Below are 15,422 nucleotides of genomic sequence, written 5' to 3' on the forward strand. Positions count from 1 at the left end.
TACTGCCGGGCTGTGGCTCTCTGCGATCGCCAACATTTCTTCTGATGTCAGCAGCGCATTATCATATCTAATCAGCCCCCAGCAACCCGTGTTAAATGGGTGGGAGATTGAAGTGGCCATCGTTCCATCTCTGTAAACATGATTTACATCACAAACATGAAAATCCAGATATTTATAGACCCGTTTATGGAGTGGAGTTCAAACTCTGAAAGCTTTGGCGGTTTGTTTTTCAATAGCATTTTTATTTAATGTAATCCTTTTTTACGATGACATACGTGTTCTGCAACCCTTCATCAGAAGTTATATGGCAGCAAATGGAACTCCTGTTAAAGCATTTACAGTAGAAAATAAGTTCATCACATGGAAAGCATGCACAATGGAAGTGCATGATGTTGCCTGAAGCTAATTACTCTGGATTTCTGACAAGCATGGCGTACAACCAGGAATATTTACAGTTGTGACCATCCTTGGAGTAAATGACTCTTGAATGAGACAAGATACAATTTTACACACACACACACGCACACTCGCACACACACGCACGCACACGCACACGCACACAGATACATATTTCATAAATCTATCTTTTCCGATGGAGAGAAACCCCAAACACTGAGTTACACTGTATTGCAGGTTGTGTCATGATAAGCACTTACAGTTAAAAAATAGAAAACCCAATATATATTTTTCCATTCATGATTATGCAGTTAATTTTAGGGGAATCAAAGCTGTGATACAGCAAAACAACTGGCCATGTAATCCTCAGCAATTTAAAGATATTCTCATGTAACAACTGCCCCTACAGACTATATTAAAAATGGATCAAACAAAAGCATCCTTGTACAAAAGAAAATAAATCAATTATGGTAATAAAAATAAGAGTACAATGTAAATATATATTCATATTTATAATTTTCTAACTGTATTTACAAGAAGATAGTGAATGATGCAGAGGACCACGGTGCTGCATGTCCCTTGGTAGTATATATTCTCTGGATTTGGTCTGATAAGCAGAATATTGTCCTTTACTACTGATGAAACCATGGAGAGAAAAACAACAAAACAAACAAAAATCTGACATAATCAGTCAGTCTTTTCGATTCTCCTGACCCGTGGAATGCCCAAAGTGGAGAGAAGAGTGGGAGTCTGCTCTTTTTTTTTCCTGACACTGTGACAAACTGCCACTCCTGTTAATACAAAGTGCCCCATAAACATCGTCACCGTAAAGAACCGGGAAACGGCTGCGCTCCTCAGTCCATGTGATCCAAGTTCTATGAGGCGTCTCTCCAAGCTCCTTTCTCACAGAGCACCAGTGTTTTTTAGCTTCATCTCTGGGAATGTGGGGAAGAGTCCAACCCCATGAGGCAGGGAGCGGAGGAAATGTCAATGTTTGTCTGAATGGTGATGAGGAGTCAGCGTTTCTTAATGGCTGCCCCGTTGGAGTGGGGAGGGAACTTTGGCAGGCAGGGCTCCTCTGCCCCGGCATCGTGGGAGAACACAGAGTCCTCGCCTGAGGAGCAGGTGGAGCTGCGGGTGTCTGGGTAGCTGGGGGAGTATTGGTCCAGAGGCACCGAGAGCTCCAAATACTCCTGTAGGCAACAAAGGGAGAAAGAAAAATCAACCTTTCATTCCCAAAACATAAATTTGTGCTTCTTCCTTGTATGAGGAGGAGCAGAGGACTGACCTGGTTGGATGTCATGGCCAGGCAGCGATCCAGGTCCTCTACCAGCTGTTTGAATGTAGGTCTATGAGAGGGCACAGCATGCCAGCAGTCCCTCATCATCATATACCTGCAGAAATTAACAGAATAAAAATTCAGCTTTTAATTTCTAAAGAAAAATGCTTACATTAAAACAACTACAGGGAGTTGTGAAACAGACTCATTTAATACAGATGCCTATATATGGACATACATAAGCAAACAAGACCATCAGAGAGAAGATTAGCTATTTCTATATAATTATTCTTAATGCCTGTCAGAGTCAGATTCCCCGCAGTGTCAGACTAAAAAGATTTACCGTATACTGACAGAAACTGACTATATTTACATTTCCCAGGCAAAGTTTGGCAGAGAGTAGTATAATAGCCACTTAAAAGGAAGCAGGAGGAGATTATACTTTAAGCAAATATATTTTATGATCATGGCTGACATTGGGGCAGGAAAGAGAAAAAGAAAATTGACCTAAAAAAAAAAAAAGAGCACAGGTCATACTTGGCTGCTCATTTAACAGAATTGTGGGATTTGAGTGGAATTGAATTCCTCCTCGAAAGGTAGACATAGTTTGCATAATTTTTTGCATCAATATATGAATTTACCTTGGTAGACTTTTTGTGATTATGGGCATGACGACCAACATGCATGAGACAATGAACAATAGTTAGCATAGTAGTGAGAGGCCTTCACTCATTTCCCAAAAAAAAGGAACGCCAGTTCAAGATCTTTACGACACAAGGCAGTGGTGAAACACTACCACTTTTGTCCACATGGGCCACCGAAAAATCAACAGAGAATAAAAGTTCCTTGTTGCTCCTTTAAAGAATGTTAAATTCTTGTGATGAGTGTTTTGAAACCTGACATCCAGCTGTAGCTGGAAGATGAAAGTCTAAAAACAATGCTGAACAATATGTTCCATTTGGAGATCACTCAACCTGTGGGCATTTCATTTTATTGGTCATCACACAAACAATGGCAGGGACCATTATTACGTTGCCAAGCACCTGGAATTTTTCTGATATACAACAACATGGGTAATGTTAATATTACTGCCAAGTGCTTGGGCCAAGCATGAGACACAGCAGCAACTGAGCTTGAAGAGACTTGTAGATAGTTTGATCCAAGTTTATGGCATTTAAAAAAAGTAATTTTATAAGTGACAGTCTTTTGGCAATATCAAGTCAAATCAGAGAACACATCCTCACAATATTTATTCTATTGATGTCAACAACATCTGGTTCAGAGTGAGACTGGTTGTGACCAGGCAAGTTTAAAACTGCAGAAAAAGACTATTATTCAGTTCATGTGGCAGAATATCAAAGTGGGAGCATCTCAGTTTCATGAATCTCTGTAACTACCACTTGCTATAAAATTATCCTTGTGACTTTTCTACTGTGATTACAACAACAAACAATGCAGCTTTTTAGAATTGCAGGTTTTTATTTTATCATGCAGTTACCTTTATATGTTCAGTGTCAAATGTACAAGTTATTATTTCTCAATAAAATATATTTTTTAAAGACAATTTCAATGCATGTGGCCATGCCACCTAGTATTCCCCCTATTATAATTATAATTCTCATTATATTATTACAACCCTATTAAGATGCTGGAAATGAGATATTAACATCTCAAGCAGTGACATGTTTGATTTTTAGGTGTGTAATGTTTCCTTACAGCTCATGAGTGCATGTTGAGGGTTTGTCCATACGGTGACCTTCCTTCAGCAGCTTGAACAGCTCCTCCACTGGGACTCCGGGATACGGAGAGCCCCCCAGGGTGAAGATCTCCCAAAGCAGAACCCCAAATGACCAGCTGCAGGCAGAAACAGACAGGAGCATCTACATTTTCTGCACGACTGACTGATTTCCTCACATTCCATCAAGACTGAATTGGGAAAGTAATGGCACGTGATACTCACACATCACTTTGGTGTGTGTATATCCGGTCGAAAAGAGCCTCCGGAGCCATCCACTTGACTGGTAAACGACCCTGTGGAAAAGATAAGCATGTTACGGCTGTTTACAGTGTAAATATTTTTCAGAGGGACTGTGTTTTAAATACAAGCATACTCACATTGGTGGTCTTCTTATAGTAATCGATGTGGTGGATATCTCTGGCCAAACCGAAGTCGGCTATTTTCATCACGTTGTCCTCCGTTACCAAAACATTTCGGGCTGCAAGATCTCTGTGGATGCACTGCACAAATAACAGACGAAGTCTTGGCAATCAGTGTCTTAAATAAAATACCTAATCTGTTGAAAGTATTTACTTTTAAGAGTCATATGCATTTTTCACAGAGAGATGTATCCCTCCTGATTTTGTAAATTCAATATGGAAGGCTGAGAATGGTTGGTTTTACTTTGTGTTTACCTTTTTGGAGGCCAAATACTCCATGCCTCGGGCCACTTGGTAAGCACAGGACACCAGGTCTTTGATGGACATGTTCTCCACAGGAACCTGGTCTGGGTTGTAGCAGTACTCCATGCCCGGGGGGCGCCGAGCTCGCAAGTACTCCCGCAAGTTGCCCTTGGATGCATACTCTACTATTACATACAGAGGACCTAGAAACAAATGGATGAAAAACACAAATTAATAAATAAAATATTCAACACCATAAAATTAGGTAATGTAATTACAGACTGCATAGTGGACTAAGCCACTGTGACATCATCCACTGGTTTATAAAGGACTGTTCTGAAGGCTCAAGGTTACTTATGGAGCTGGGGATGATCTGACTATAGGGTAACCCAGGCTAGCCTGGTGGCTCTGGGTTAGCATAGTGACCGTTAAGCTTACGCTTACACTAGCACTTATCTATCAGGCTTGGTTGCATTTTTAGGCCACAAAAATGTTCCAGTTAACTTTCAAGAACTGAAAGCACTCTGCAAAAGGGTCTATGTCTTAAGACGAAGACACACAGTGCACCCTGGTAGCGTCTATTTTGACTCCAATATGAACCTAACCTGTATAAAAGAAGACTTGAAACTAGTGATTGAGAACAATAACTAATTGGGAAATTGTTTACCGACGTAACAAATCAAGTGAGAAGTAGGGTAAGTTTCTCATAGACTTCTATACAATCATACTTATTTTTGCAACCATGGGACTCACTCCCCCTTATAGGTGAGTACATTTACATTTTTCTTGTTTATTGGCAGAGGTTATTTAACTATTTTGAGATGAATAGATAAATGCAAGTTAGTTGGTAACAGTTGGTGAATAAAGACGAGTGAACAAAGAGCTTCGTGTTTCAGTGTGGAAGCAACTGAGCAGTGTGCACTGAGAGGTCATTAGAGGTTAGCTTCCTTGAGTTTTTCATCCAGGATGATTGGTGTGAAATGGCAGCAGCCATGGTCGATTCTAACTGCGAGTCGGAAGCTGGTGTCAGAATCGTTTACTCATGCTGTTCTACACATCTCTTAAAGCAAAGATCACAGTTCTCTGAAGGACCACTCTATATATATGGGTGTGTGTGTGAGTGTGTGTGTGTGTTGGCCTGAGCAGGTCAGTAGCAGACCCCTGACTGTCTGGTCGTACCATCCTGTGTACAGGCTCCCAACAGATTAATGATGTTCTTGTGCTTCCCAATGATCTTCATCATCTCCATCTCTGAAATCAGGTCTGACAGGTCTTTCTCTGTGGCGTCAGCTGGAGGGGAAGGGAAATAAAATCATATTAGGGCAATTAGTTGATGTTCTGTTAGCGAAAAGGCCCAAAAAAGGCCTCAAACTCATCACCCAGCAGAGTACACACACCGACACTGCAGCTCTAGTGGAGTTAGTCTGGCATTTGTCTCTGAGAACGCTCCCTGGGGAGAAGCACTTAAAGTAGGAGACAATAAATGCTACTTTCCCTACATCCTCACTCCTCTGTGCAGTTTAATGAACACTGTTTTATATGGGATGTCAGGGGTTCTCATAAATTTTCACTCTGCTCTCCCATTTGTACAGTGGCTTGGATCCAATGGCAGATGTCTCTTACTATCTGTTCATCACAGTTTTGGTGTTGGAAGTTTTCTTGTCTCTGGAGCCTTAATGTCTGTAAAATCTATTATAATTGGCTTTCCTCTGCAAATGTTATTCCAGTAAATCTCACTAGTTTCAGTACCAGTTGACCCAAATCTACTGTATACCCACATGAGTACTTACGGCAAACTTACATTTCAACATTTTGACTGCAACCTTGGTTATACGGTTTGGCTTCTCTTTGTCCAGACCCAGCGCCTCTCCCATCACCACCTGACCAAAGCAGCCTTCACCCAGCGGCTTCCCAAGAACAAGTCTGTGAGAGGGAGAAAAACACGAGACAAGTCAGTGGAGTTCAACTGAATCTGTATTAATCTTTCACTTGAATAAAACTTAAACTGAAAAGTAAAATGTTTTAATTGAAACTTAAGGTAATGCAGGCTGCTGCTCTGTACAACCACATTGTTCTGGTGCACCTTGAAATCAGCTTTTGAGAAGTGAGAGAAACTCTACCTGTCCCGTGGAAGCTCCCAGCGGGGATCCTGGGGCAGTTCATACTCTGACACCCCTGACAGCATTGGAGATCCGCTGGAGGAGAGGCGGGAGGGACGAACCAGCATCACTCCAGAGTGGATGGAGGAGCTAGAGTCAACAGACACCTGAGGAAAGGAACAGTGACATTACTCCCCTCATAGTGTTTCTTGAACTTTAAATATAATTAAACTAAAGAGAGAAATACCCCCCCCCCCCAAAAAAAGAAAAGAAACTTCATACATATATACACACACATTTTAATAAATATTTTAACAATAATAAACCAAATTTACATCAGCTATGTTTTAACACACTTCCACAACCTAGTTGTAAACACTTTCACGATATTCTATTCAGTATCTCAGCCAAAATAGGCCAAAGAAAACCCACAGCTGTAAATTAAGGGGTATGCTGAATTTAAACCCAATATTTTTTTTTTTTTTTTTTTTTATGATTTGAAGGCAAAATTGTAACTGAAAACACAATTTGATTATTCACCATGCCCCAACTGTGACAAAGAGAAAAAATAAAACTACAGTGTAATTGACAGAATGTAGCACTATGTACAAACCACCCACACAGCTCAGATGTACCATACCAGTGGAGAAGAAATCCTCCTCCTCCTTACTCACCTGATAAACAAGACCTCAAGGAGCTACAATGAACCTGAAAGCTCTTTGAATGCTTAGCTTTCTGTTAGAATAAACATAAATGGAGCAATGCCTGCAAGGTAGTTTAATAATACATAACTATATAACATAATAATAATAATAAATAATACAAACCATTTACCTCTTTCTGTACCACTGCACATTTGTATATACACAAAACTTACTATCTCACAGTCGAGCACCACCTGTGTTGTTTATGGTTTCCATTTTGAATTTTGCACTTTTTATATTTTATTGTTATTTTTGTCTTGTTATTGTATATTTTGCACATTTCCTGCTCTTATCCTTATTTTTTATTCGTCTATTTTTTCTTACACACCATGGGACTGTGAGAAACGTTATTTCAATATCTGTGTCTTGTACATATGGAAAATTGACAATAAATTTGACTTTGATACATATTCATCACTCCTCAACACCTTGTGAATTGCCTGGGAGGAGTGATGCAGTCAGTCTAGACACCAAAGTCTAACTATGTTCTGCTGTAGCAATAAACATTTTAAATGCAAGTTGTCTGACTGGTTTATCTATACATTTACTGAGTTTCAAAGAGCTTAAATACATTGTAAAGCTATGAACTTACAAAATAGCTAAACAAAATGTTTAGTGGAGAGAAAGAAGAGATGAAAAGGTATAAATAGTCCAAACCCCCTATCTACTTTCTGTTACCTGTCTGCGCATGGGAAGGCTTTTGGCCAGCTTGTGGACGGCCAGCTGGCTGTTGAAGTCACTCTTCTTTGAGGAGGTGCGAATCTTGACAATAATTGCGATGGCAATCATGACGGCGATGAAGAAGAAGCCCACACAGTAGATGACCACTTCCAGGTAGGTATGGCTGGCTGGAGGATAGTGCGGGACAGCTAGATGGAGGGGACGCAGGGGAACGGGGCAGGGAGGGTTGGGGTCAGCGCTCATACATGAAATCAAACTACCACACAAGGACTGACTCCATTTATCCAATCACACCAAACATACCCATGCTTTCCAAGTACACTGCAACACAAATAAAGCAAACGGACCACCCAAACACACACATACAAACACACACAGCCCTGTCTAAAAACCAGAGCCATTGACACAGTCGGGACAAAAACTTGTATTGAGGAATAATCACTTCTTTGAAGATCAGGGCTTCACACTATATATATTGTCAATATGAAAAGTGATACAATTTCTGTGTTACACAAGCGAACACATTGTTTGATTCAGATAATTCAATTTTTAGCGTACACATAAATTAACTAATGGATGTACAACCCCGATTCCAAAGAAGTTCTAAAACACAAAATACCAGAATGCATCAAATTCAGAGTCCATATTTACAAAAACAAGTTAATGAGTTTGAACATTAACCTCTTAAAACCCACCTGCCCTAGTAGGTTTATGGGTGGGTGAAGGGTTAAGATTAAACACATTTTGAGCCAAAGCTCATAAACAGAAAAACTGTAAGGCCAAAATGCATGCACGAGGCTTCAATTGAAAGTTATCTTATAGTATCTGCAGTTGAGCTGGGTTTTTTGGCCTAAAACACTACTGAAACTACATCCATTCAAACAAAGAGCTACTTTTTCTAACCCTACCCTTACCACTTGAAGAGGTTAAATACGTTGTCTTTGTACATTTTTCAAATGAAAATATGTTACAAAGGATTAACAAGTCATTGCATTCCGTTTTACCATTTACTATATTTTAGGCAAACCTTTTTGGAACCTGGGTTGTTTCAGAGTATAACTGTGTGCAAAGGACCTGGCTTTTATACAGCATTTCAAAACTTCACACGCAATGTTTGAACACAAACTCATCAAATAGTCACATTTCATTTCTACTTGTAGTTCTAAAAGCAACATACCACAAAGCATGAGCTCAATATCGTAGTTTAACTACTTGACTTGATCGATAAAATATCCAATTCTATCAAATTCTTTGTAAAGTAGTTTTAAACAAGTTGTGTGTTGGTACTGGTAATACAAGCAATGTTTCTTTTAAGAAAAAAACATGTTTAGGATCTTAAATTATAAAAAAAATTCTAACACTTAAAAGCAACTGTCCAATTCAGATCTTGTTTTTTTCCTCCCATTCAGTGAAAACACCAACGTTTATTAATACCATTTCTAGGGGTGTAATGGATTCCATATTTCAGTTAAAAATGTAGGTTGGTGCATAACTTGGCTTGGGATGCGGCTGAAATCATTCCAACCACAGCCTTAAATCCTGTTTAGTAACAATTCAGTTAAATGTATCAAGTCTTTTTGAACTCTTGAACATTTTATACAATTCATACAACTGCTTCTTCCTGTCTGGTGTCTATGAACATTTTTTCAATGCACAAATCTTTATTAAACAATAGCTTTAAGGCCTTTACATACTGGGGGCTTGACCAATAAATGACACAAAAATGCAAAACTTTACTTAAAATATTTTGCATCAAAACTATACTCACTAAAAAAACCACACTTGCAGTGATGCAAATGTCTGCCAGTTGCAATAAATAGTCATATAATCATATAGATGCAATAACCCATATGTTATATAAAATATAAAATATGTCAGTTCTGTCAAAAATATATTGACAAAAACCTCCACAGTGTGTAAAGGCCATAAAATATTCAGGAATAGATGTAGGACTTGACTTAAATGCTGGGTTTTATTTATAAAACTGAAGATATGGCACTGTGTTGCCCTCTGTTACTGGGGGATTATCTGACACATGTAATTTGTGCTGGAAGCACTACATGTTGAACAATGCATCCCAAACCAAGGGTGCCATACCAACTGAAGTGTGCCGTTACACCCCTAACCAACACCAGTAACACAAGTGAGCTGCACTTGTGTGAAGAGGCTGACTGACAAGCAGCTTGATAATTGGACAAATGTCCATTCCAACCCTCAGGAATGAGACACATCCACTACAGCAAGCCAATTATCAAAGCCAGCCGCTGTGCTCACAGCAGGAAATGACATCAGGAATACATGTCATTTGTAGCGCTTGTCAAAGAAAATCAGCTTTACACCAAATCGAATGCAAACACCAGTTAAATAGCAGAATGGTAGAGACAGTTCAAAGTGAAATCTGATCAAAGCTGCCAAACAACCCCTCTGTAACTGTGAAGTTCTACCTGGCTGAGACCATTAAGTATTCGTCTATGTGGTCTTGTTTTTAAAATACTACCAGCCTGTTCGATATTCTTTTGTCATGGTAGACCAGGTCACAGACAGATCCTGGGTTGTTTGGCACTTGCTGATTTCACTGAAGAAACAGCAGAGCATAGCCCTTACTCTCCCATCTAGAGAGTTTAGATGGAGCAGGAGCCATGCTGAGGACAGAGAGAGGGAGTTTTAGTACTTGTAACTCGCCCTGGCTTCCTCTCACATTTTTCTACAGAATTAGAGTTGGACTCTTTTCTGGCAAATGTGAATGTGGACAGCCAGGCTGGAGTTGGAAATAACGGAAGTACAGGAGAGAGACAGAACCACTGATACCTTCAAAAACGGTCAACCATGCAGAGTGATGAGAGAACCCGATAGAATTGCCCGCCAAGCAGGTGTACTCCCCAGCGTCATCAAATGACACATTTCTCAGTTGGAGGACTTCCATTTCCTTGTCCGTGGTGTTAAGGCCAGCGGTCTAGAAAATAACAAAGGAAGCAGACCCGACAAGAGGCCCAAGAGAGGAAAGGGAACCATGAGTAAAGGATTCTGAAAGGGAAAGGGGATGGAGGAGCGTTCTCCTCCTCAATCCAACACCATCTGCCCATGAAGTATCACCGAGAGCCCCTGCAGAGGACTCCAGTATCTGTTAGTGGAAGAGCTGGTTAGGTTGACTCTGCGCTGCTGAACCCCACATTGGGCCACCCCATCACCACATCGAATACCTCAGTCTCATCTCTACATGCAAGAGATGGGAAACATGGAAAACTCCGCAGCAGAACAGCGCACACTCAAACTCACACTCACACTTCTGCAAACTATGTGAGCATCAGACAAACAACAGGAGGTCTGTGAAACATAGGTAAGCAGGGGAGGACAGCTGGGAAAAACAAAGGGGAGAGAGAGCCCGTGAGCCGTGCACGGAGGACTTTGAAGGGCAAGGGAGCGAGAGTAATAGAAGAAGATGGCAAGAGAGGCCCTTATTAGGAGGGCACAGCACAGGCATGGGGCAGGAATGAAAACGGGTCCAACATAAACCCGAGACTAAACACTTTCAACTGTTCTGCTGGGAATTTTCCATAGCGTCATTTACAGTCAGGAGCACTGAGGCAGGAGAGAGGGAGGGAGAAACGGAGGGAGGGAGGAGAGAAACAGCTGAGGTTGTCTCGAGTTATACGGCCCTAGTTTTTTCCAGGTGGTCCTAGAAGAGCCTCCGCTGTGTCGTTCCTGTACTGCTGCGTGGTGGTTACCTGTGGGATCATATCTGGTGACAGTCAGCCAGGCCGACTGATTGGCCTCTCCTATATAATTGGACACTTTACATATATACTCTCCGCTCTCCTCCTCAGTCACATTGTAGAGGGTCAGCACCTGAGCATCCGAGCTATTGACCCCAGAATGCTGGAAATAAAAACACGTCATGTGCATCACCGAAAATAATATAGCAAGACACAAAATCAAATGAGGGTAAAGAATTTAGGAGAAGCGGTTTTCAAATTGTTTGGGTTGTGTTCAGCAATATAATAGCAAGATAAAGTATGTATATATATATATATTCACTTTAGACCTTAACATACAGTATTGGATATCCAAGAAAAGAAGTGACAGCAATACAATACGCAATTCAAAACAAATAATTTCAATTGGCTTGTTGCAGCAGGATTCATCAAAGAAAGCTCCTACCTTGAGGACACGGACATACGGCAAACCATCAGGACCAACTCGGCTTCCGTTGAGCTCAATGTGTTTCAGCCACTGAATGTGAGGCTGAGGGTCGCTGAACACCTTGCACTCAAACTCCACGTCGCTGCCCACCACTGCGGTGCGATTAGCTGGCAGGCCAGCCTGCAGGATTGGCCTGTGAGGAGAGCGCTCTGCAACACAAACAAAACATACACAAAGCAATAATAAACCTCCGTTACGTCAAGACTTTGTTACTGGAAATTGCCGGAGCTGATGGCAAACAAGGTCACTCGTATAATTTCATCTGATACTGTGAAAACTACAGACTACAAGTTCTTATATGGAGAATTCAAGTGGCAATTTTCCCAGCTATGTGCTGCTTGTGTAATTATTAAGAGCTGGCCACAATATCATGTTAAGTATTTGATCTGGAGCAGTTATTGTGAAATGAAATGTTCTTATGGCTCCATCTTGATGACTGATAACTCTCCAAAGTAAACTTACAAGCTAAGAATCTGGCACAAAGTCAACCAAGACATTTGCGGGTACTTAGCAAGCACTTGTGACAAAACTCTCTGCTCACTGAAGCGATATCGCTGCTCGTTAGGGTCTAGACTTCTGCTGAGGTCAGGCGAAGCCCAGGGGACAACAGTGATGGAGGAAGTGGGACTGTGATTTATAGAAGCTGTGGTGTAAGAGCGAGTCACAGGGCAGGTCCTTGAGGAGTAATCACTTCTCTCCACAACATGGATCCATCATTCAAACCGCAAGTTCAACATGCTTTATTTATCAAATGGCTGACAAATGCTGCCTTTCCACTGAAAGATATAGTATGACTCTCCACTAAACTCAACTAGCTCTTTTTCGGTTTCCCATTAGCAAAACGTCTGGATAGTACCTAGTACTTTTCTTGGTTGGTCAACAGTTGGTCAAAGTTTCAAGTGGCGTTAAAACATTGCAGACTACTGATTGGTCAGACATTCACTCTATCCCCAGCGGAAATGTGACAAGAAAAGAGACCAAGTTGATCCTACACAGATCTCCAAGACCATATCCTTAGCTAACGACCACTTTTTTGATTGGTTCATCAAGTTTGCTGGTGTGAGATATTTGTGGAAAAAAAAAAAAGACTTAAGAGGCTCATAAATATTCAACAGGTGATTAATCAATGACCAAAATGTAGTGATCGTGGTATACCGACAACATGATTACAGTTAGCACTTACCGACTACATCGAGCTGGTAGGTGTGATTGATGCTGCCGTACTGGTTTTCCACCACACAGGTGTAGTTTCCCTTGTCAGAGGGTACTACAGATTCCATGATGATGGTCCACACATGGTCACGGACCTGAAGTTTGGGAAAATAGCAAAAAGGTTACAATGACAGGAACATAGAACAGCACCAAAAAAAAAATACAGTCCAGAGAGAACATCAGCTCTTATCGAACTAGGCTGTATTTATTAGGCTACTGAGCATTACCAGACATAAATGTTATATTAGACAGAGCAGGGAAAACCTCAAGCTGTCTGTACAGACTCACTCATTTGTTGGTGGCTGCAAACAATCTCTCACTGCAGGTCATTTTAGTTCCTGCACTTAATAGCTCTTGAGAATTACACCATCAGTTGTTGAATAGACAAAAAATTTTTAATCAAATTTGATTAATATAAATGAGGCCAATAGTGAGCCAATCATGGCAACAGAGATAGCAGTTCTGCGTTTAACAGCAAAAACTTGAAGGAACTTGTGGGTTTTTCTCCATCTGGTTTCTCCCAATGTGAATTGTCATAAATCAAATTTTTGTTCATTATACAGCAACAGTTAACAAGGTCAATGATGTGTGATGTGATGATAACAGGATAACACACTACTCCCTCTTCCTGTGACACCACCCAATGTTATAATCAGTGGATCTTTGTCCTACCTAACAAAGAACAGAGGGAAGTGGGTACGTGTTCTATATACATCTGCCCCAACATGTCTTATTAGAGCCAACTGATGTCTGGCCCTTTTTTCTTAGACATAGTTATAGTTTTTCTTCCATAAATCTGCCAAGACCGGCAGTGTGTGATTAACCAACCAACCTCTAAGGCAATGGCAACATCAAACATGCATATACACAGACCAAGCCATACGGTTTCCCTCATTTAGCTAAAAACGTGATGAGGGAGTCCAGCTGCCTGCTGCCAGATGTGTCGTGCTTGGCTTCATATACATATGGTCTACATTATTCCCTCCCTCCTGCACGTCTCTGTGCAGACGATATGAACAATAGAAGCCCGGCCATAAAAGAAAGCGTGTGGGAGGGATGAGAGACGTCCCCGGCCGCTGATGCAGACCTTTGCACCTTGACTGAAAAAACAGCAGCCAGATGGTTGAGTGTGCTGCCTGGCTGGGTGGGGGGCTTAGGGTGGGACGAGGGGACCAGGCAGCTGAGAGGAAACTCCTAAATGTGTCCCAGCTGGGGAGGGAGATGGGCTGGGGAAGCACAAGACAAGGCTGGACTAGCATACACCTTGATGGGAAGAGCAGATGCAAGGAAGGAGGGGGGCAGTTTCTAAGACTCTGTGAACATGCACACCTGTGAGGCAACTGCCACTGAATGCAGCTGTTCACAGAGAAGTCCATGTAAAGGTAAATAAAGCACAGTCATTACAGCTGCCTAATACATAATGACTATATTATATGTTGGTTGATCTGGCTGTTGATTAATACAGTGGTTACCTTGTGCAGTAAATGATAGACGGCATTCAAGTTCAGACTGAATCATAAAGCATTTTTGCAGCTTTTTAAAAGTGAAATTCAAGCACTTTTTAAAGCACTTTCAAGTCCTAAACAAAACATTTCCAGACTCTTGAAGCCTTCACTGTCTAAATTGCTATGCGATTGCAAAAAAAAAAAATCAAGTTAACAAAATTCCTTTATATTCACAGCAATCAATGTAATTCCATGTAAAATTAATGTTTCGTTGTTTCTACCAGCTGTTCACATTGAATTTAATTGTATGTTTTGATCATGATGATTTAACGCCTGTTGATTTATAATAAAGGAAGGACTACAGAGGACCTATCTAGTTATGAATGGGTTTTAGTTTACATGAGTGATTGTGTCGATGAAACATCAGATCATGTCGAAAATATGTTCAAATATAAGCATATTCATAACTTTGACAAAATGAAAGTTAAACTTAAGCATTTTCCAAACTCACAAGACCTCGTTTGAACCCAGTGACGACAGATAAATGATGGTCATCTCTACAGGGTCATGACGCCATTTACAGTAAGTGGTGATATACCCGCCACACCTCTGTTAAGAACAGTGACAAGAGTAAACTGTCTTATCAACGATTATAGCCTTACAGTTTATGAGCAGTTAGCCCACATTTGAATACAGCTTCTTGGGAAATGGCGAGATGTTGACAATAACAGTTATCAAAGCACACAACATATGTCACGGATACAGTCAGTATCATGGTGCATGGATGTAATTACAGAAAAGACGATGCACTGATACTCAGAATGAGGACAGCCAATGTTATCCTTCATCCAAATGGATGGCTAGGATTGCCCACCTTTACGTATGACTATGACACAACGATCCTTTTTGTGGCATCAAGTTTCATCTTGCATTGTTTCTCAGATTAAATGTGAAACTTGCTTGTGCTTTTCTCTTGCACAAAGCGTTTCTTACTCCAGGGGAGGGG

At 40.8% G+C, this 15,422-nt stretch overlaps 1 protein-coding gene across 3 annotated transcripts in view; it reads right to left on the reverse strand.

Annotated features, from left to right (window-relative positions):
- Positions 1 to 227: 227 nt before the first annotated feature.
- Positions 228 to 15,422, reverse strand: part of fgfr1a (fibroblast growth factor receptor 1a) — a 30,694-nt gene continuing 15,499 nt past the window's right edge. Inside the window, exons 6-18 of one of the 3 annotated variants that reach the window (XM_059336826.1) lie at positions 12,943 to 13,066; positions 11,718 to 11,908; positions 11,285 to 11,435; positions 7,557 to 7,747; positions 6,196 to 6,341; positions 5,877 to 5,998; positions 5,255 to 5,365; positions 4,088 to 4,278; positions 3,791 to 3,913; positions 3,636 to 3,706; positions 3,392 to 3,529; positions 1,685 to 1,790; positions 228 to 1,589 (exon numbers count right to left, since the gene is read on the reverse strand). In XM_059336826.1, the coding sequence (XP_059192809.1) occupies positions 1,413 to 1,589; positions 1,685 to 1,790; positions 3,392 to 3,529; positions 3,636 to 3,706; positions 3,791 to 3,913; positions 4,088 to 4,278; positions 5,255 to 5,365; positions 5,877 to 5,998; positions 6,196 to 6,341; positions 7,557 to 7,747; positions 11,285 to 11,435; positions 11,718 to 11,908; positions 12,943 to 13,066 (1,842 nt within the window). In that variant the 3' untranslated portion in view covers positions 228 to 1,412. Of the gene's footprint in view, positions 1,590 to 1,684; positions 1,791 to 3,391; positions 3,530 to 3,635; positions 3,707 to 3,790; positions 3,914 to 4,087; positions 4,279 to 5,254; positions 5,366 to 5,876; positions 5,999 to 6,195; positions 6,342 to 7,549; positions 7,748 to 10,367; positions 10,513 to 11,284; positions 11,436 to 11,717; positions 11,909 to 12,942; positions 13,067 to 15,422 lie in introns of all 3 variants that reach the window. The other 2 variants (XM_059336825.1, XM_059336824.1) reach the window with 2 other exon arrangements.

This window comes from Centropristis striata, chromosome 7 (genome assembly GCF_030273125.1).
Source record: "Centropristis striata isolate RG_2023a ecotype Rhode Island chromosome 7, C.striata_1.0, whole genome shotgun sequence".
Taxonomy (NCBI): domain Eukaryota; kingdom Metazoa; phylum Chordata; class Actinopteri; order Perciformes; family Serranidae; genus Centropristis; species Centropristis striata.